Source organism: Bemisia tabaci, chromosome 10 (genome assembly GCF_918797505.1).
Source record: "Bemisia tabaci chromosome 10, PGI_BMITA_v3".
Lineage (NCBI taxonomy): Eukaryota > Metazoa > Arthropoda > Insecta > Hemiptera > Aleyrodidae > Bemisia > Bemisia tabaci.
This window is the reverse complement of record NC_092802.1, coordinates 35,587,164-35,608,048: the sequence shown is the minus strand read 5'-3', so window position 1 is coordinate 35,608,048 and position 20,885 is coordinate 35,587,164. Positions and strand designations below refer to the sequence as shown.

At 38.0% G+C, this 20,885-nt stretch overlaps 2 protein-coding genes across 2 annotated transcripts in view; one reads left to right on the top strand and one right to left on the bottom strand.

Annotated features, from left to right (window-relative positions):
* Window positions 1-1,193: 1,193 nt before the first annotated feature.
* LOC109033233 (ribosome biogenesis regulatory protein homolog) lies at window positions 1,194-7,866 on the bottom strand. The gene is made up of 6 exons (XM_019045756.2): window positions 7,570-7,866; window positions 7,049-7,313; window positions 6,185-6,424; window positions 3,456-3,590; window positions 3,028-3,146; window positions 1,194-1,437 (listed from the first exon to the last, which is right to left on the bottom strand). The coding sequence occupies exons 1-6, from the start codon at window positions 7,737-7,739 to the stop codon at window positions 1,272-1,274; spliced, it is 1,095 nt and encodes a 364-aa protein (XP_018901301.2). The 5' UTR covers window positions 7,740-7,866; the 3' UTR covers window positions 1,194-1,271.
* A 262-nt stretch (window positions 7,867-8,128) lies between these two features.
* Window positions 8,129-20,885, top strand: part of LOC109033232 (uncharacterized) — a 35,385-nt gene continuing 22,628 nt past the window's right edge. The window contains exons 1-7 of the mRNA XM_072305208.1: window positions 8,129-8,585; window positions 10,106-10,325; window positions 11,274-11,399; window positions 12,149-12,475; window positions 13,225-13,366; window positions 14,513-14,769; window positions 16,366-16,498. Of these exons, the coding sequence (XP_072161309.1) occupies window positions 8,401-8,585; window positions 10,106-10,325; window positions 11,274-11,399; window positions 12,149-12,475; window positions 13,225-13,366; window positions 14,513-14,769; window positions 16,366-16,498 (1,390 nt within the window). The 5' untranslated portion in view covers window positions 8,129-8,400. The remainder of the gene's footprint in view (window positions 8,586-10,105; window positions 10,326-11,273; window positions 11,400-12,148; window positions 12,476-13,224; window positions 13,367-14,512; window positions 14,770-16,365; window positions 16,499-20,885) is intronic.

Genomic DNA, 20,885 nt, shown 5'->3' with positions numbered 1-20,885 from the left:
AGTTGCTTGTAATTTGAATTAAGTAAGGACTGAGTTAAATATGACAGACACTTGGTTTTAATGCAATTCCCATGCTTTTTCTGAATTTTTTTTTTTTGTTTTTTTGGACAATTTTCTCATTTGGAGTGAACATTGCATTCTGTGAATGGTTACCTGCGTAGTCTATTGGATACAACACTAGTTACAACCAGAGATGCAAATTCAAATTTCACATGAAATTATTTTGCTGGAAAGTGAAATTTCATTTTTCACTTAAGTTCAACAATGTTGTAGGGGCTGCGTAGGTAATCTGGAACAATTTTCCGAGAATTTTTTAGGAAACTTCGAAATTTGACCCATAGTGTTTTTGTTCTCTCAAAAATTAAGATTTTACTGATTCTATGAGTTACATGACATTCTAAGCCCATAGCAGAGGCTTCAGAACATCTCACCAAATTTTATTTTGTATACTTCCATGAAATTTTGCATCTCTCGTCAACCAATGAAGAAGGCGACTGCAGATGCATTTCAAGTCTAGTTGCGCCCATTATTGACTCAGCGCAGCCTGTTTTGCCGTTACTTCCACTCTCAAAGTAATAATAAAAACTAAACAGAGCAAAGGACATTCGGCCACAACAGTAATCAAACTTACTGCTGCCCAGTGAGCGATCACCCTAACAGCTTCGTCTCTGATGGTAGTGCGGTTATCTAATACTACAGCCACACGCCAATTTTTCAATCAGAACTATAACTTCTGGCTCATCTGTAAAAACACGTAAGTGCATTGGGAAACTAAGGACGCATACCTTGTTTCTTGACCGAGCCAGTGACTAGAGTTTCTAATAGCAAAATATAGTCCAATTGCTCTGTTTGGTTTTCATGACTACTCCAAGAGTGGGAAAAGGGAATGTAACATTTCTTCAAGAAAATACGAGTACGTAAAAGAGCTAGAAAAATCGCCTTTCAGCCTCACAATTCTCGAAATCTACTTAAAGAAAGCAAAAAGTTTTCCTTGCATTTTTTAAGGTGTTTAGAGAGTTTATTGGCCAAAACAAAAAAACTTGTGTGGTATCAGGTGGTGCTCAAAATCATAAAAATTGGAGGCCTCATGATTAGCCCCCCCCCCCCCCCTCCCTTACAATTTGTAAAATGACTTTTTCAGGATATGTAACTTTAGTACAACTCTCTTGGATTCAAATTAAAACAACAAAGCCTTTACGTAAACATAAAGATTCTTTATTGTGTATTTACAATTAAAAATAATGGACTCAGTCCACAGGACCAGTATTAGGCTATCTCTTACCTTTTCCTTTCTTACCACCTTTTCCAACTTTACCTGCTTTGACACCTTTCCCTCCAAAATCTTTGCCACCTTTGGGGCCTTTTTTACCACCTTTACCGCCTCCAGTTCGCCCACCTCTCCCCTTTTTCCTGGACTTCATTTTTTCAGCATGCACTCTGAAAGACAAAGAATAATTATGATTAACAAATTGACTGAAGTAAATTGAAGTATGTATAACTTGCTATCCATAGAGAAAGTACAGAAGGTGGTGGCAAGCGGAGAAATGTACTTTTCTACATCACAGCTAAAAATGAAGCTGCCCTTCTGATTGGTCAAGAGGATCGCGGAAAAATCGAGACCTCTTTGAAATTTAAAAGGGAGCGGGAAAGGTTGTGAGGTTCCCACTTATTTTAGCTCCTAAAACTCATAACTATGACTTTTTATGTTTCAATATGTTTTTCTATCAATGTTCGACTGCAACTGAAAATAATTTGTAAGTTAAAAATATGTATTTCATATAATAACAACTTTTATCTTGACTCGTCCCGTTTTAAAAGTATAACCATGTTGAATTACGTTCTGTGCGTCAAAAAAGCAGAAATTGGAGAGTTATGGTAATTAATATTCAATTATATGACTTTCGATGTTAGTTTCAGTGGTGATGTAGGTCTTTACACAGGTTCCATCATGAAATGCATGAAATGTACTTTTTTTTGAACAGCGCGCCAGTCCGTGTACTTTTCTACGTCTCAGTAAATCTTCAAGATGGCTGCCTTGCCACCATCTTCTGTATTTTCTCTATGCTTGCTACCAATGAAGGTACTTTTCTGCGAAAATGATTGTGGAAAAAATGCACTGTCACACGCTGGCACCTGACAGCATTGACAGACGAAAATCTTATTCATTACAGGACTAGAGTAAGAGATCTTTGTACAATTTCAACTAGAACTAGAGAAAATGTTTGTGAAACATTTTGTGGAACAATGTGATCTTACCTAATCAACACAAAAATAAATCCATTTAAAATTCAGTATAAATCTGACAGTTACTGGCACCTAAACTGACCCAAAATTGAGTATGTTGTCAGGTGACGCCATTTTCAACATGCTGATTCAACACAGGAAAAAATTATACACACAAGAGCATACTTATTGCTGATCAATTTTAGGCTCTGAGTCTTGCAGCAAAATTCTGCATTTCTTTTTTTCCTGAAAAAACTGTCCAGAAATAAAGAAACAATATTTGACAGGCGATATCATTGGTTAATGGTGACCCTCAACAAGCAGTCTTGAAAACATAAACCTTAAAAGCACGATAACTAGTGGAATTAGTATCCAAATACGCTTCAAGCTGGTTGGCTCGAAGCTTAGAGGTTACTTTTGAAGAATGTGCAGGTCACAGTTTGCTGACTTTGACTGTTTGCTTGGACAGGAGCTGTGGTGTAACTCACCAGGCGCTGTCCTGCCTGCAGGTTATATACTTAGGCCTCTCATAATATCCCCTCCCCCCGGGCTTGATTGAGGGATTAAATTTTTAAAAAAATTTGGCAACAAACCCTTTACGGCTGTGGGCCTTTCATTTGTGCCATTGTGCACAAATCAATGGCAATACTTTTAAAGCAAACTATGTACGATTTTTTTAGAAAGCTAAAATAAAAAGATGTTAAAAGAAATCACTCACAGGCATTAAGACACTGCCTTAAGATACTGCCTTTAGGAATATTTTCTAATTAGTGAAAAAAAAATGCCTCAGTAAATTGTACTTACTGTCTTTGTTCTTGAGCAATTTGCCTATTCACTGCTTTTTCTGAGACACCACCAGAGCCTCTATGCCGCATGACATCTTCTAATATGTTTAAATTGATTTCTTTCTCTGCTCTACCACTCTGAAAGAAGGAAACGCAAAAGCTTTACATATAATTGTTTAAACATGACACTTCTTTACAACAAAGGAAAAACCAGGGTCTTCAACTCTTCCTTCATCCTTCAGCCTTTTTAAAATTCAGTACCCTTAGAATTTGGTTCACTCCTTTTTATACATAAAACAGTAAGCGTAAACAAAAATGATTTCTTCACTGGACCTTCCGAAAGATTTGTATTCTTGGTCAAATATGTGATTATCTTCCTTCATCAAGAAGAAAACAGTTTGCTGAAACCTGTAGAAGATAATTACTGAGGATACAAGTAGTACTTACGACAGGCTTTAGCTTCTGTTTTGGGACACCAGGGGGTTTGGCCCAAGATTTCAAAGTTTTATCAGCGGATATAGAAGGCTGGAACACTCCTGCAGATGCTGTGGCAGATTTAGAAGCTACAGCAGCCAGTTCCAACTAGAGCAGCAGAAAAATCAACATAATCAGTGTATGCAGAATTACTCGTAAAATAGAAAAAATGTGGTCGACAACACTATTTTTCGACTTACGGCTCCTTTCTTTGGAAAGTTCTTATTTGCCATGTTATTTCAGAAATGATCTCAATCTTGAGGATATTTATTTTTTAGGGCAAGAGTAAGTTATCTATAACTCTGCAGCTCGATGGTTCCATTTTGTTTATTCATTCATTCTCGGATAGAATAAGATTTTGAGGACTGATTTAGTCACAGTGTAAACTCTAAAACAAGTAAAGCAAAATGGATCACTGTTTAACTTAATACCTTGTCTAGTGGTCCATTCACACACGTCCACTTCATAATCAACTTTCCTTCCAACATTATTAGATGAAAATTTTGACCGTGTGAATAGAATGAGAGAAATTCCATTCAATAGAACGGGAGAAGTTGGATGAAAAATCAAGTCGTAAAAATTGAGCTTCATATATGAGGACAAATGAAGAAAAAAACACTAAGAAGTGGCCCGAACTGTATGTAACAAGGTGAAGAATTGGTGCTGGGTCCACACCATTTCGCAGGGAAAACAAAGCCAAGAAATTCCAAAACTCAGTTTCGTACTGGTGTGCATTAGAGTTCAAAAAATTAATTTTGACTCTAATTTTAATTTTTGGAACTTCTTGGCTTTGTTTTCCCCGCGAAATGGTGTGGACCCAGCGCCATTTCTCCACCTTGTTATATGAGGACATATATATAACAATGGCGGTCACTGACATCCGCCATTTTTAGGGAAAACGCTTTTTTCGAAATCTAGAGCCTCCAAGAATGCCTGTGCAAAGTTTCAGACTTCCAGCACAATTTTTCGGCGAGATATGAACTGAAAAACACGTTATTTGTAAAAACAGCGGATGTGAGAATCCACAGTTTTTCCCGGCCGGCGGGACACTGGGGATTCAGACCCCCTTGCGATAACTGTCCGCCCACCGGCCATGGGCTGTAGCTGACACTCAAATTATATGTATCGGGACCGTCTCGCCAGAATTGTTGAATTTTTAACTGATTTTAGGATTTGTTCCTTGTTTTTGTTCTAAAAGTTACAAATGGTATAGTAACTTGTTCAATTTTTGTTAAATGACTCAGCATTGACTTACTTTTGGTTCATTTCAATCGTTTCACCAGCCTTACCCTTCCTGAAAACTTTATTTCATGCATAAAAAAGTGTTTGCAGTAAAAATAGCGGATGTCACATTTTTACTACTCCATCAATTTTTCACTTACATATATTGTAAAACGTGTGTTTTTGACTGGAAGAGTTGCTCTTCATGAAAATCTTTAGAAGAATCCTCTCGGTTCTACGGGCGGAAAAGTGCAAAGCTTCAAAAACTTCAAACACGATTTTCTCACAATGTAAAAACTCAACATCCGCTATTGTTACAGGTAAGTCCTCATATATAGTATGGACCACTAGACAAGGCACAAATTCAAGCATTCTGATACATGTTTCTCAACCAGAATTTCACGTACAACACGATTCGCGCAATGAAAAATACTGAAACAAACTCTAAACGAAGATATTAACCTTTTTATTTCACATTGGTTACACGGATTTTGAACTGCCTGCTCGCAAGAAACTCAAAGCTCTACGTGAGTCCAATTGTGCACTACAAATGTTTCAGCAAGCCTCTCAATCGAGCAATGTTAATTTCCCACCATGTGTTGTTCAAACTATTAGTAATTTGCTATAGCTGAACGAAAGCATCAAGATTGAGGTTGCCAGATTTTTATATCGCAGAGACTGTCATGATAACATTTAGCGCGCGATGTGAATCATGCAGAGCATTGAGTTTTCATGAGTGGGTGGTTTGAATTCACGCATCAAGAATCATTAAATATCTTCGCAAGGAGTTGATTTCGGTAAGTTTCGTTGTGCGTGAAATTTTGGTTAAGAAACATGTATCAGAATGCTGAAATTTGTACCTTGTCTAGTGGTCCATTATAATTCGATTTTAAAAAAAAAGACAAAAACAAAAAAAAACAAATAGACCTCAAGTCTTTCCTTCTTGTGATACTTTTAAATTTCAACCCACTCCGCTTACAAACGCTATTTTCTTCAAACCAATTTTCAAACAGCCCTTGTTTATAAATGACGCTTAATCCAAATGTCCATTCAATAGAATGGGAGGGGAAGTTGGATGAAAAATCAAAGCACAAGAATTGAGCTTCATATATATAAAGAATTATAATCCAATTTGTTAAAAAAAAAAAATAAAAAAAATAAAAAAAAAAAAAGGCAGACAGACCTCAAGTCTTTTCTTCTTGATACTTTTCAATTTCAACCTAAGCAGCTTACAAACTCTATTTTCATTTAACCAATTTTCAAATAGCCCTTGTTCATCTGACGCTTATCCCCCAGTTTCATTACACCCAGCCCCATATATCCATCTTATGAGACCATCAAACTCAAGCCACATGGTAGGGAGTCAAACCCAGGACCTTTCGATCATAGGTTCGGCGCTAAAACCCCCTACACAGCAGGTGACCGACAATATATATGATTTACCTTGGTTGAAAACGAAAAGAAACAGAATAATAATATACCTGATCTGGCTTTAGACGTGACTCAACGGCTGGCACTCCAACATGGGGAACTTTGATGTTTGCCGCCCTTGCGATATTTCGTAACCTCTGGAATTCATTTTTGGAGACTCTTTCTCGTTTCTCCGCCTCTTTTTTAGCGAACATATCAGTCATTGGATCCACATTGTCTGGAACCTCGATCACAGTTTCTCTTTCCTTCTCAGCTTGTGCATGCTTGTAACCATAGTTAGGGACCCATTTCTGAAATAAGATTCAAAATTAAGGGTAAATTCCAATTCTCAAAGTTCTTATTCATCTCTCTGTAATGCTGAGATCATATTTTCTTAATAATCATACCTACAGAGGCTACTCTTTGCGGCTGAAAAACAACTGGGAGGCATAACTTGATTGTGCAAATTTCAATAAATGATCAAAAATTATTTTCTGTTTGCGTGATTTCCACATTTAAGACAGCAGAAAATTTGTAGAAATTAACATAAAGAATTTAGATAAAAACTATAAGGAGATCAAATTATTTTCTTGCTTGGCCAAGGGATTTGTTAAAAAAAAAAATCAGCACTTTAGTGATCAAAAAATTATCCTCAGAGTGAAAAGATGATTTGAAGTTCCCTCCGTAAGCACAGACAATTTTCAAGAGCTCTATCTGCGGACCAAATAATGAAAGACTACAGCAGCCTTATAAGACATCGAAATTCGATGTATTGCATCGTTAAGACTGTCGGCTCTGTCTTGTCGTGCTAATATAGTTACAATAATCGAATCCTTGGAACCTGTACCAAACTGAACTGGCACTATTCCGAACTAATGTCACAGTCTTGAAAACTTTGTGATGTCTGACACTGAAACAAGCAAGAAAAATATTACCTTCAATATCTCATCCCAGGTGACGTTCATTTTGTGTTTTTTCGTTTTCTTCAAGGGCAGTCCTTTCTTCAGGGCATATTGTTGGTATTTTGTCAGGGGCTTGGGTTTAGGGACAGGTAACTCTCGGGGCAGGAGATATTTCGGTTTGGGTAGCTTGGCCACGATAACATCATCAACTCTTTCGGAAGGTAGTTCCCAGACCTCATTCAACAATAACTGTGTGTTGTCTCGAGCAAGTTCCTTCAAGTAGTCTTCTCTGTTATTTCTGTAAAAAAATAGCTGGGCATTAGAGTAAACTAATGATTACTAGCTCCTATGTCAATTCATATTTTTCTGTTTGCTTATATTTATTAAAGTTTCCAATAAGCGTCTGGCAACGCTTGGGAAAACCTATACAATGCAACCAAGTTGTTGCTATTTCAAGAAGTAACAATAAGATTTTGTTAGTCCTCACTTCAGTCAAATAATAATGATGGAACTGTCCAAAATTGTAACCAGACGTGCAATAGAACTATACGTACCGTAATTCTTCGGAATTTAAGTCATTAGGATCCACTGCTAATAATGTGCCAACATCGGTTTCTAGGGGTAGAAGTTTGAAGACGGTGGTCGGCTTGAACTTTTCCTTTTTAGCAGCAACTTCCTTGAAGGCTTTATCGACAATATCGATTGTCCGAAAGTCCGTAATCATGTTTGGGAGCTAATATCTAAATCACAAGCCAGAAAAGGAGAATATTTCACTAAATAATTACTGAACCAGGCACTAGCACATGGCACAAGACACACATACATGCAAAATGCATGCCATATTTTTGGTGGTTCTTCTTCTTCTCCCTAAAAGCATTGTTGCCTTATTAGGCGCTATGTTTATTAGATTTTTATTAGAACTTAGGCAACGCTGAGTAATTACCACTGTAGAGATCACAGATGAAAGAATATCGATATTTCCCCGTTAGAGGCTATGGTAAAGAATCGATTTTTACAAGTCGTTCGTTGCGATCACTCTATCTATCGATCTTTTCCCATAGGCCCCAAAAGCAAATCGTCGATATATCGCAAAAGAACCTCCGAACTCTCTCATGTACTAAATGTGATTGCTCGATTTATGTCCACTTGATTTCCTCGATCGGCTTTACATCAGGCCACTAACTTCATCATTTTTTTGCGTTTAATCAGTGTAAATCAACCCTAAACTAGCTATAATCCCCATTATCAATACTAGAAATTAAGTGTTTAAGAATCAGTTACCCATCGGTGGGCAGAAATTCCCGAAATCATCGAGTTCTGTGTTGTTGGTGTGTGTGTATGCCGTCGCGTTTTGATACCACCGATTATCCTTCGTATTCCGCGCAATGACCCGTGGTAAGGGAGATTTTGAGGATGAGGAGTATGACGAAGAAGGGGACAATGAAGAGATGAACTACAATGACGGTGATGACGGGGATGATGATGACTACGGGGACCATGGCCCCCCCGACGATGGCGACTTCGAGTTTCGGCGGTTCCCCATGCGCGGCCGAGGCCGGGGCGGCTTCAGGTATGTTTCCAATTTGAATATGTAAATGCACGCTCTTCCGGCTTTTATCTGGCCTCTGGGATCTAATTCGCTTTGCATTTCATCTGACGTAGGAGAATTTTCTCCTCCGTCAAACATATGCGTAGCTATCGAAGCCTATCGTGCGCCTTGTGATGAAGCATTTAATCGTAGTATATAGAGCGGAATCGACGCCATATAAGTCTACGCACTTCCAGACTGCGTCAGAAGTTTGTCTGACGCTACTTTTACATGTAAAGATTGCAGAAAGCAAGATTGCGGATCTTCCGTCGCGGTCCAAGAGTGCGTAAACTTACTTGGCGTCGACTCTAGCATGTAGGCATCTGATTGGCATTATTTTCCGAATATCTAGTCACCATTGGTTTGATATTTTGACCAGCTCATGGCCTTTGCTTTGTAAAGGAGGGTAACAATTTAGCAGTGCAGGGGTGCTGAAAATGCCCTATCACACGCCCGGGCGGGCGCTTGAAAATGTGGAGGGAGGGAACATTTTGAGGAGCTTAAAGTTGAAAATCATTAGAAAACAGTAGAAATATGTCATCTTTTTATAGATTGGTGGGGTATTTTGTGGAAAGCCGGCTGGCAGGTGCTTGAAAATGTGGAAGCTTGGAAGATTCTGCACCCCTGTAGCAGTGGTACTAATCTGCACGGATGCAAGAACTTAATTTCAATGCGACCCATGTCGCGATTAGTTGCATTTCATTAAAGGAAGGTTGCGAAAACAGATTTTAGATACACAAAGGCTGGTTAAAATTATGGAATTTTTTAATACAGATCACACATTTTTTGCATTCACGCAGTTACTCGTAGGTATTTGAAGAGCCACGAAAGTATTTGTGGCTCTTTGATACTTGGGCTGTGGAATTCATTGAAATTCCCAAGGAAAAGAAAGAGTTTACTAAATGGGAAGGCCAAGAGTTCATATGTCCCTGTTAATCCGTATCACAGAACGCCTTTGCCATATGTTAACCTATGCCATGCCACTATAGAGTTTGTAATTCAGGTTTTTCTTTTTTCTTAACCATGAGCAATTCATCTGTTTAGTTAACTTTGTTCACAAAATGATCTGTCAATGGAGATTTATCACCTTTAGTGGTAACACCATCGGTAGATTTTATAATAACCATCAGCAATCCGAGACAGGTTTAGGAAGGTTCTACTAGCTGCTTTAAATAGACTTTGATAATTGAGTCTGTCCTGAACAATGGTGATTTCAAAGGTCAAATTAAGTAACTCTAAAGAATTTGTTGCTCATGAAAAGAGCTTGAGCTTTTCATGCATTCTTTTCTCTTATAAAACAAAGATACCTACCTATAATATTTCTATGGCATTTCTTCATTTTAAATTTTTATCCATGGCCTATAAAATGATCAAATTCTAAAGGCTCAGACTAGTAATGTGAAGATAAAAGTTCCTATGGTTGCTAATGACATTGCTGCCAATTTTAATGAGAGAAAGATTCTGTGAGTTCGTAAAAATGTTAATTTTCTCTCTTGTTTCAGGGCTCGTGGTCGAGGTATGCACAGAGGACGTGGTGACTTTCGTGGAGGATTCCGTGGTCGAGGCTTTGGACCAAGAGGACCCGGTTTTCGAGGTGGCCCAGGTGGACCCTTCGGCCCCAGAGGACCAAGATTTCGAGGTGGACCTCCTAACTGGGATGGTCCACCGAATTGGGGACCTCCACCACCAGGAATGATGGGTCCTGGTGGACCTGGCATGTGTGTAAGTAACAAATCTTTATTAGATTGTTAATTTGGTCTCAGTTTAAAAACTTCCACTCTACATTGCAGTAGAAAAATTACTTTTTGTGTCATATTTTTACGACCAAAGAGCAACCAGTGAGAGTGCGGTTGAGAAAAATGAGGTTTGAAACACCATAACAATTGGTAGAACTGGGGAAAAAAAAGATTGGACTAAAGTCACATCAGAAAATGATGCCATTCAACAGAAATTTATGTGCTAACTAGTAGGCTGACTGATGATTGATGCATTCAGGATGATGCGACTTTTGTCCAATCTTTTCTTCCCCCAGTTCCAACAATGTCTGGAACCTGCTCATAGCACGTTCCGATTTTTATGGATTGTCATGGAACAAAATTTTATGACACTCTTGCAACCTTGTGCTAAATATGTTTTCAACTTAATAAGCCCAGCCCCCCAACAATTGGTAAGACTCAAGCAAAATAGGAATTTTATGCATTGGTGTGGAAAAGTTTCAATTGTTAGGCGAAACAGAATTTGATTTCTCCCCAAAAGCCCAGATCTAAATGGCCAAGTCTGCCAAGTTAAAGGTTTTACACATTAACTGGTGTAAAAATTATCAGGTAAACAACCGAAACGTTTGGTTTACCTAATGCCTTAGTTTGTTACCTAATCATTTTTAAATAATGGCGTTATTCATTCATAATCGCCTAAAATTAACGGTCTTGCTTTTCCATTCTATTAGCAACTGTGCTGACGAAGCTATGGAAATGAGGACAAAATGTGACTTAAAAAAACAAAGTAAAATAAAACGTAATTAATCCCGTAATTTAAAACCAAGGGCAACCTATCAAAAAAAATAGTCACATCTTATGATTCTTTGCCCTAGAATTAATGTATTTCAACTTTAAGTATGTCGTTTCTTTTTCAAACTTTCGTTATCACTCATGCATTTTCCATTTTTTGCAGCCGCCGCCTAATCATATGATGATGAACAACGGGCAAGGACCCATGGGCATGGGTCCTCCATTCGGACCACCTCCTGGAATGGGACCTCAAGGAGGACCAGGCGGACCGCCACCTGGAATGATGGGGGTAATTTCAATTTATATTTTACCGATATCCCACTAACTTAAAGTCACTTTATTTTTAATGCTGGAAAGAACCTCACCTCTGAGCGCAAAGGAGACTTTACTCTTACTTTGACTCAAATGAATTCCCAATGAGGCCAATGGCCAAATGAAAGGCCAATTGAAATCGAAGGAAGGCTTGGAAGTTCCATAGCTCAGGGAAATTGTGAAACGGTGGAACTGAGAAGTGTCTTTTTTTGAACCCAAGTCCTCAACTGTCAGCAAGTGATCTACCGTAGGATGAGCAGAACATTTATATTTATGAAACACTTCAGTTTTTAATATAGGAAGAAGGAAAAAGTAAGTTTCAAGTGTATTCAGAACTCTGAAAGTTTTTGGTTCTGAACGTCAAACACTTTGATATTTTATTCATAATGTCCTCGAGTATCAGTGAATGTCCTGCCTTTGCATTGCCCTTGACCCACAATACGCATGTTTTCTTAAAAAAAAAAAGAAGCATTATATCAGTTAATACCTTTGCAGTGTGAAATTTGTACTGCATACACTTGCACTTTCAAGGTACTTTTTTTACTCTGCCCTAATAATTTTTTCTTCCTAGTACTGAATTTTCTTCTTGTAACCCTTTTCGAAGGAGTTGGTTAATGGTGATTTTCTGGAAAATATTAGATCCTCATTCAAAGTTATCACCCATTGATCAGTCTCAAGCTTATTTGTAATGAATTGTCCTTATTTAAAATCACTATTTCTTTGCAGCCTGGCGGTCCTCCACCAATGAACGGACCTGGAATGATGGGAGGACCAATGAATCGAATGCCACCGCCAAACATGGGTATGCCCCCTCCAAATATGGGGCAACCTCCAATGGGCGGAATGCCACCAATGAACATGCCTCCTCCAGGCGGCGCAATGTCGATGGCTCCCAATGGAATGAGCGGAATGAGTGAGCTTGATTTCAGCGGAGAAATCTGGGTTGAAACCAAAAGTGGTGAGGGGAAATCTTACTACTACAATGCCAGGACCAGGGAAACCACATGGACAAAACCTGAAGGAGGAGAAGTGAAAATTATATCACAAGAGCAGGTAATGCTTTGGTGTTCCGTCCGTTCTTTTAGCAGGGTGACTAGCAACTGAGAAAAGTAAAAAAGTGCAACCTTTTTTTAATAAAATTTTCTGGTCAGACGCCTCTGAGCCTGTTTCTTCAAAACTTCATTTTTTCACTTACTGCTCTCATCGCTGTCACAGCAAAAATTTAAAACTAAGATTTCGCAAAATGTTTCCTTGAATTTAGCAAAAGTGGTATCAGTCTCACCAGTGTGAACATGTCTAGCGTGGCATGTTATGTATCACTTCAGCAACAGTTATATCTTTCATGCCTCCGACAATATCCTCTCTATTTCTTTTGCATTTTTGCCGTGCTTTAATTAAAAATCTCTAGAATGAATATGAACCCAAAATTTACAAGAAATTTTTACCCAAAATTTACATTTCACTTTAGTGAAAGATTGTTTCTGTGCCTCATGATTATCTCTACGCCACTATCTCCATGTATATGCCCACCAGTTTTTCTCATTCTTTTCCCTCTCTTTATTCTGATGGGGGGCTGTTCATAAATTATGTACTGCCTAGTTTCGGATGTTTCGACCTCCTCCCCCATGTAACACTTTGGTAATCCCTCTCCTGTCACACTTAAAAAGAAATTGTATAAAACTCTCCTTGACACACCCCCCCCCCCCCCCCCCGAGCGTTAATGTATTTCATGATTGGCCTCTAGCCCCCTAAATTTATTATAACGTTTTATTTTTATTTTAAATTCTTTTTTTTTTTGGTAGGTGGAACAAATGGCTCAAGCTGCCAGAATGACAGGGCAAACAGGCGCAATCGGAGCCGCTGCTACCACAGAGAGTGGAGATGCAACAAAACCTGATGATCTCAATAACTCCACAACCAACCAATCATCTGACTCAGATTTTTGTAAGTCGCTGTTTTTTTTTTTTTTTAAAAATATTACAATCCAAGGAATGTAAGTTTCGCTCCTCCATCGCTCAATCTTTTGAATTATCCTTTGCTGTATCGAACACAGACTGATCTCTCACAATAGAATATAAGCGTAGTAAGCAATTCACACAGTTTAAACCAGTGCAGGCAGTAAATTAAAATTTCTTTTTTTTGGAAAGTAATGGTTCAAACACGGTTGAACCACCTCCTTTGTAAATCTGATTTCCAAATCTGTCTTGCATACGTTATCTATGTATTAACTGATAAAGGGAAGGAAGTGAGAGGAAAAAGAGAAAGAAGGTCATACAGGTGTGTATCGTGCTTAAAAAATTTAAAAGTCCGTTTTCAACCTTTTGGCTCAATCGGATGTTCTAATCTAGCTTTTATGATTGAGTCTGTCTGCATTTTTGAAAACATGTGATGTAGGTAAAATAATTCTGAAAAATCAATAACCCTCAAAACTTCTTCTTCTTCTTCTTCTTCTGATGATTTATTGGCTTATATTCCAAAAGAGGAACCTACAGCCATCTATAGACTAGATAACAAATTAGAGTTTAATGAACATGAGTGGGAAAGGAGGTTAATAGAAAGGTAAGATATTTAGTTTATTCTAACATCACCATCTTCTTGCTTAGAGACCCTTCTAAGCGACTCCTATACCAGGGAAAACTGGGCCCTGGATAACATACAAAGTGAACATATGGAGGTATGATTGGGACTGTGGATATGATGGGAAATAGAGATTAACTCCTACAAAATAACTAATATAGTTGATTGTTACTTAAAAACTAGTTACTTAAATTGACCTAGACAAATCTCACCATTCATCTGAACAGTCACCATCAACATTCTTTTCTCTTTTTTTTCTATCCATTTGGGGGACGAGGTAGAATTCGGTTCAATATGTCCCTTCGGGACCATCCGTGACTCCACCCAGGTTTGGGTGATTGACCTAAACGGGGAATGGGGGGGGGGAGGAGCCAACAATCAGCTATCCGGACAAGTTGGAGACGCCAGGCCAACCATAAACATAAGAGTTGACAAGAGTAACAGAGTCAGAAATCAACTGCCCCAAAAATTGTTGATCAGAGAATAATTTGCCTTTGATGTATACATTTTCAGCACAAATCCAAGGACCTCCTCCGGGGATGACACCGTTCGGAGCCCCCGCACCATTCGGGGGTCCACCGCCTTTCGGAATGCCACCCCCAGGTTTTGGCGGGCCTGGCCCAGGTCCGGGCCAGTATCCAGGCTGGGGTATGACGCCTCCCACAGCCCAACCTATCTCTGGACAACCTGTGATGAACCCTGTCGCAGCGCAGGCTAATGCTGTTCCTAATGAAGCACCGGCAGCAGCTGTTGCTGCCCCATCTAGTCAGGTAATAGTCTTGATATGCTCAATCTATTCGAAATGAATCTTCAGAGGTAAAAAAATCCACCACTTCATGCTGCAACAATGTGGCTCCGAAATCAGTGATTATTTTAATATGACCACTTATATACTAAATGCCAAGACTCTTAAGTTCCAGCATTGCCTACGAAAATAGAGAGGCCGTAACTTCGATTCTGTGACGTCATGCTAGTAGATGAAACTCGGCTGCAACGTAACATGTGCTCTTATGGGAGAACGCATGACACATGTTCCTTTTGTGCTAATATCTTTTCAGGGGTTGATCTGATGCAAAAATTCATAAGAATCTTTTTGAAAGAAGATGAAATTTCACAGCAGAAAACTGCCTAGTTCATAAATCACATAGTCTGATAATTGAGGAAGTAAAAGCTAATCACGACTTAATACCGAAAATCATTACCCCACTAAGATTCACGCCGCTCATGCAACTTTGGCTGATTGCCGACGGCTCTGATTGGTTAACAAGGCGATTAGTCTACTAGTTTGACCTCACGAAACCGAGTAGTTACGGCTTCTCCATTCTCGTAGGCAACGGTTCCATCAGCATGTATCTGGAATGTTTAAAACTAAACACAAGGTTTGAAAATTTAATAATAACAGCTGAAAATTGATCCCAGTTTCTTTTATGGGATGCCTGTGAGTGCAAGAGAGATAGTTCATGTTGGGAGAGAGATGTCTGCAACTGCCGAGAGAGATCACTCAGGATTGATCGAATCAAGGTCATTTTGCTGAACCCTACTTTTTCTAGGATCAAGTTACAGAGCTTCAAAAATTACTACTCATGTCCTTTTCAGTGGCAATAGGAAGAAGAATGTTATGGCTAGAACTTATGACTCTTCGATTTTAACAGAATTTCCTTTAATTTTCGTAGTAACTAAAAGACTTATGCTATTTCATTATTTCCTATTTACATTTTATTTCTATAGTACTACTTGTATTTGCCTGAAATGTACACTCGTGTAACAAAATACCAAAGTATTAAGAAAAATACATGTGATGGTTCTTCCATGAAAAAATGAAATGTCTATAAAAATACCGGAACAATGGAGACAAGATAATTTTCTTTGTGCAGGAGACAACGATGTGTTGTCTCTAAAATGAGCTAGAAGTAGGTAGTAGTTTCTCATTGCAAAATGTAGTTCAGCTGTTGCACTGTTGTTCTATGAAAATGGTGTAAGGTAGCAGGCAATCATAGATTCTCTCTCCGCAAATTACTGATAGTAAGCAAAACTTGAGGAAAAAAGCCTTTGTACGTTTTACAAAATGTCAAGTAAAAACAGTTTTTTTCCGGGTTAAATTATTTTCCTTCTAAGCTAACAACTTTTCACAGTTGGACTGCATTTTGCAATTTGGAACTATAAATTCTAGCCCAGTTTAAAAAACAACGTATGTGCCGTTAGTTTCCCTATGCACATAAGTGTTTTTCCAGAAGAGCCAGAATTTATAGTTCCAAATTTCAAAATGCAGTCCAGTTGAAGTGAATTAGTGTAATTAATAATCTAATTCGTAAATTCATTCTCTTAAATTATTGATTTCATTTCAATTTTGAATTTGTTTCCCACAGATTGATCCGGAAATTTTAGCGAGAGCAGCTGAATGGACGGAACACAAAGCTCCCGACGGGCGTTTCTATTATTTCAATGCCAAACTTGGCTCATCTGTCTGGGAGAAACCACAAGCCCTGAAAGATCTAGAAAGTAAGTAGAATCCTATGTCTAAAATAGGTGTAGCGATCATTGAGACCACCATAATTTGCTTTTTGAGTCCATGAACGATTCAATGAGAATTTAAGTTATTCTGAAAATACCCTGAATTGGTTTTCCAATCCTGAAGAGCCTAAAACAAAAAGTGTGTTTGAAAATTTTTGCAGTGTTTAGGTGTATTCCCTTATCAAAAACGGTTTTTTGCCCTCAACTTTTCTGTTAAAAACAGCTAGGAAAATTATCGAAATTACCTAGGAAATTAAGCAAAATTAGCTTTATTGAAAAAAAAAATAAACTCCGGGAAAAAACTGTTTATTTCTATGTATGGCCCAGGTACAGGACCTGCTTTAGCTGTGTCAGCTGAAAAAAGAGCTGTACATGACTGAGGAACAGTAGCTGGTCTGCAAAGTGTAATTTAAGACAGTTTTTTGATGAGTCAGCACCCAAACAGGAAATCGTTTTCTCTGTTCTTCCATTCACTCTTGAACCAGTTCCTTTGTGCTTCTCAGCTGTGCAGTGCTACTCTAAAATCTTACAAATTTAATCAAAAATTTCTTTCCACTAAATCACTGTATTCCAAGACACCAGAAATTACATCTCATGGTCCTATGCCCACCTTTGAACAATGAGGTTTGTATTTACCCTGAAACATATCCAATCATCTAAGGCAGTTTTCGAATCTTACTATAAAATCAGGGGCTGACAGAGTTTTTTCTTAAATAATTCATGATAAGAACTGGATGTCTTTATGCACCTTGGAATCTGGATTTTTCTAAATTATAAATCATTTTCAATTAATTCCCAGTATGAATCAAGGGTCATTCCATATAGAACCTACCAGCCATGCAACCGCCCGACCCGGATTTCGATGATCCAGCCATGCAACCGCCCGACCCGGATTTCGATGATAAATTTTTTTCTTGATCAGACCACCAAATAATGAACTTCTGCAAAATATTAGGTCTCAAATCGAAAAACTCACTGAGATATGAATTTTGGAAGTTTTAAGAATTTTCAAGAAAGAGACGTTTCGAACTTCCGAGGAAGAGAGGGTCATTTTCCCCAAAAAAATTCATCCCGGGCCCATTTTTCGTCGGATTGAAGTGAAAATTTGACACAATGTCCATAAAAGTATGTAAATTTGAGAATAAAATGCATAAAATGTTCGACTTCACTCATTGATGTGCTGCGGTTGATAGTTCGTTGTGATTTTGTCTGATTTTAGCGACAAAACCTTCCCCTCTTCAAATGCTCATAACTTTTGAGCTGCAAGTTATTTTTTGCTCCAATTTTTTTTAAAATGCTCCTAAGAGTATTAGAAAGACGCCTAAAGAACAATTCTGATGGCGTTTTGGGCTTTAGTATCTTTTTTTTTTCACTTTTGTCCGAAAAAGGCCTAAAAAACTGGAAATAACACCAAAATTGTTCCGATAATCGACCATTACCCTGAAAAGTCAACTCAAAAATCGCTCAATTTTTGCCTGAATGGTCCTTACTGTGTGTACAATATGTTTGAAAAATAAAATCAATGGTATTTCGGGTTTACATATCTTTAACTTCGAGTTTTTTCCGAAAAAAGGCCAGCAAAACTGAAAAACACTGAAATTACACCAATTATCGGCTCTCACGTTGGAGTAGCAACTCAAAAATTGCTCACGTTTATACTGAATGGTTCTCACTGCATGTGAAATGCGTCTGGGGAATAAAAGTGATGGTATGTTGGGTTTCCCTAACCCTTTTCCCAACATTTTTACTCAAGAGAGGCTCGCTCAACTGAAAAAAGCGCTAGGAAAATCTCATTAACCGACCATTACATTGAAAAAACAATTGATTGGGGGCCCAGATTTTTCACCAAAGGACTCTTGTTGTATGGGAAGCACACTAACTTGAGGAGTGAATATAGTGTATTCTTGGTTGTAGTAGTTTTGGTAGTAGTAAAGATTGGAGTGAAGGGTCCCCTTCACTCCAATCTTTACGATCGGCTTTAAAGTAAGGAAATAAAACTGTAGGTATCTCTCTTAACTGATAGGCATCTGTTATGGAATATGAGTATGTCACGGGTGATAGACTCAAATTCGGGTTGAAAGTTTGTGAGACCGTTCGGCACCAGTTGATTTTTAATAAAAGATAGAATCAACAAACTACTAGAATGGATTGAGAATTATAGACACTGAATTTTTGGAGATGAAATTTAGAGTTGTACTGAGTCAAAAGAAATAGCACAGAATCACAAGAGTTAAACAGTAAAGAAAATAGTCACTCAGAAAATGTGCAAGAAGGCGAGAGTGGGCACAAACGTACTTGTACGGGTCTAGATGGTAAAGAACCTTACCTACTTGGGGTCTAAGAGATGAGAAAAGACAGACAGACCTAGGTTTTAGGGCAGCGCACGCTTATATAGACTTGCTGAGGTCACGGGTGGTGAGACAACAAGCCTACACAAGATTGGCTGGCTATAATCTATGTAGTTATCAGCTGCAAGTTTAGTAATTATATTTATGGGTGATTCTTGGTGATGGCTGGGAGACAGGGGTGAAGAAGACAAAAGTGGACGAAATCCAGCCATCACTAATGAGTGTTCTAAAATTAATAAGAAATATTCGAAAATGTAAGGCAAAAAGATGAGAAGGTGTTGACAGCATCCCTATTCACATTACATGTGATTTACTGACTCCTGGATGGCATCATAATGAGGTTAATAACTTTCAAATGTATTCTGAAATAGAAATTAATGGAAAAGATAAAAAGTTCTATTAGGAATTATCAGAACATTAAATTGTTAAAAATTGAGGGAGGTTATTCATGCTGACTAGAGTTGAAGTATTGTAATTATAGTTTTGAAAAATTGAGTTACCTATTTATTTCCTCAACATCTCAAGCAAGGGTTTCACACTTAAAGGGTGGGAAAAAATATGTACAAAAATCATGTATTTGGATATTTTGCGTTAAAAAAATAGAATGTTATCAATGAAGTATATTATGTTATAAGTATGTTATAAATTTAATGCTTCGAGTTGAAAAAGCAACTAAGTTCTGAATTGAGTAAATCAAGGGCAAACCTTACAGTTACTTTATTGATAACATTCTATTTTTTTATTGCAAAATATCTAAATACATGATTTTTGTACATATTTTTTCCCTCCCGTTAAGAGTGAATCCCTTGCTATATTCACTCCTCAAGTTAGTGTGCTTCCCATACAACAAGAGTCCTTTGGTGAAAAATCTGGGCCCCCAATCAATTGTTTTTTCAATGTAATGGTCGGTTAATGAGATTTTCCTAGCGCTTTTTTCAGTTGAGCGAGCCTCTCTTGAGTAAAAATGTTGGGAAAAGGGTTAGGGAAACCCAACATACCATCACTTTTATTCCCCAGACGCATTTCACATGCAGTGAGAACCATTCAGTATAAACGTGAGCAATTTTTGAGTTGCTACTCCAACGTGAGAGCCGATAATTGGTGTAATTTCAGTGTTTTTCAGTTTTGCTGGCCTTTTTTTCGGAAAAAACTCGAAGTTAAAGATATGTAAACCCGAAATACCATTGATTTTATTTTTCAAACATATTGTACACACAGTAAGGACCATTCAGGCAAAAATTGAGCGATTTTTGAGTTGACTTTTCAGGGTAATGGTCGATTATCGGAACAATTTTGGTGTTATTTCCAGTTTTTTAGGCCTTTTTCGGACAAAAGTGAAAAAAAAAAGATACTAAAGCCCAAAACGCCATCAGAATTGTTCTTTAGGCGTCTTTCTAATACTCTTAGGAGCATTTTAAAAAAAATTGGAGCAAAAAATAACTTGCAGCTCAAAAGTTATGAGCATTTGAAGAGGGGAAGGTTTTGTCGCTAAAATCAGACAAAATCACAACGAACTATCAACCGCAGCACATCAATGAGTGAAGTCGAACATTTTATGCATTTTATTCTCAAATTTACATACTTTTATGGACATTGTGTCAAATTTTCACTTCAATCCGACGAAAAATGGGCCCGGGATGAATTTTTTTGGGGAAAATGACCCTCTCTTCCTCGGAAGTTCGAAACGTCTCTTTCTTGAAAATTCTTAAAACTTCCAAAATTCATATCTCAGTGAGTTTTTCGATTTGAGACCTAATATTTTGCAGAAGTTCATTATTTGGTGGTCTGATCAAGAAAAAAATTTATCATCGAAATCCGGGTCGGGCGGTTGCATGGCTGGTAGGTTCTATATGGAATGACCCTCAAGATAGTTTGCCCAGGTCTCAGCATTTTCATATCCAGGTAACCCCGAACATTGAAGTACCAGTTTAGGCCACAACTTCAATTATTTAGGCGCATTTTGCGAATGGCACCTGTCAAATTCGAACATTGATCTTGGGGATTTTCTTTTTTTTCTATGATTGTAC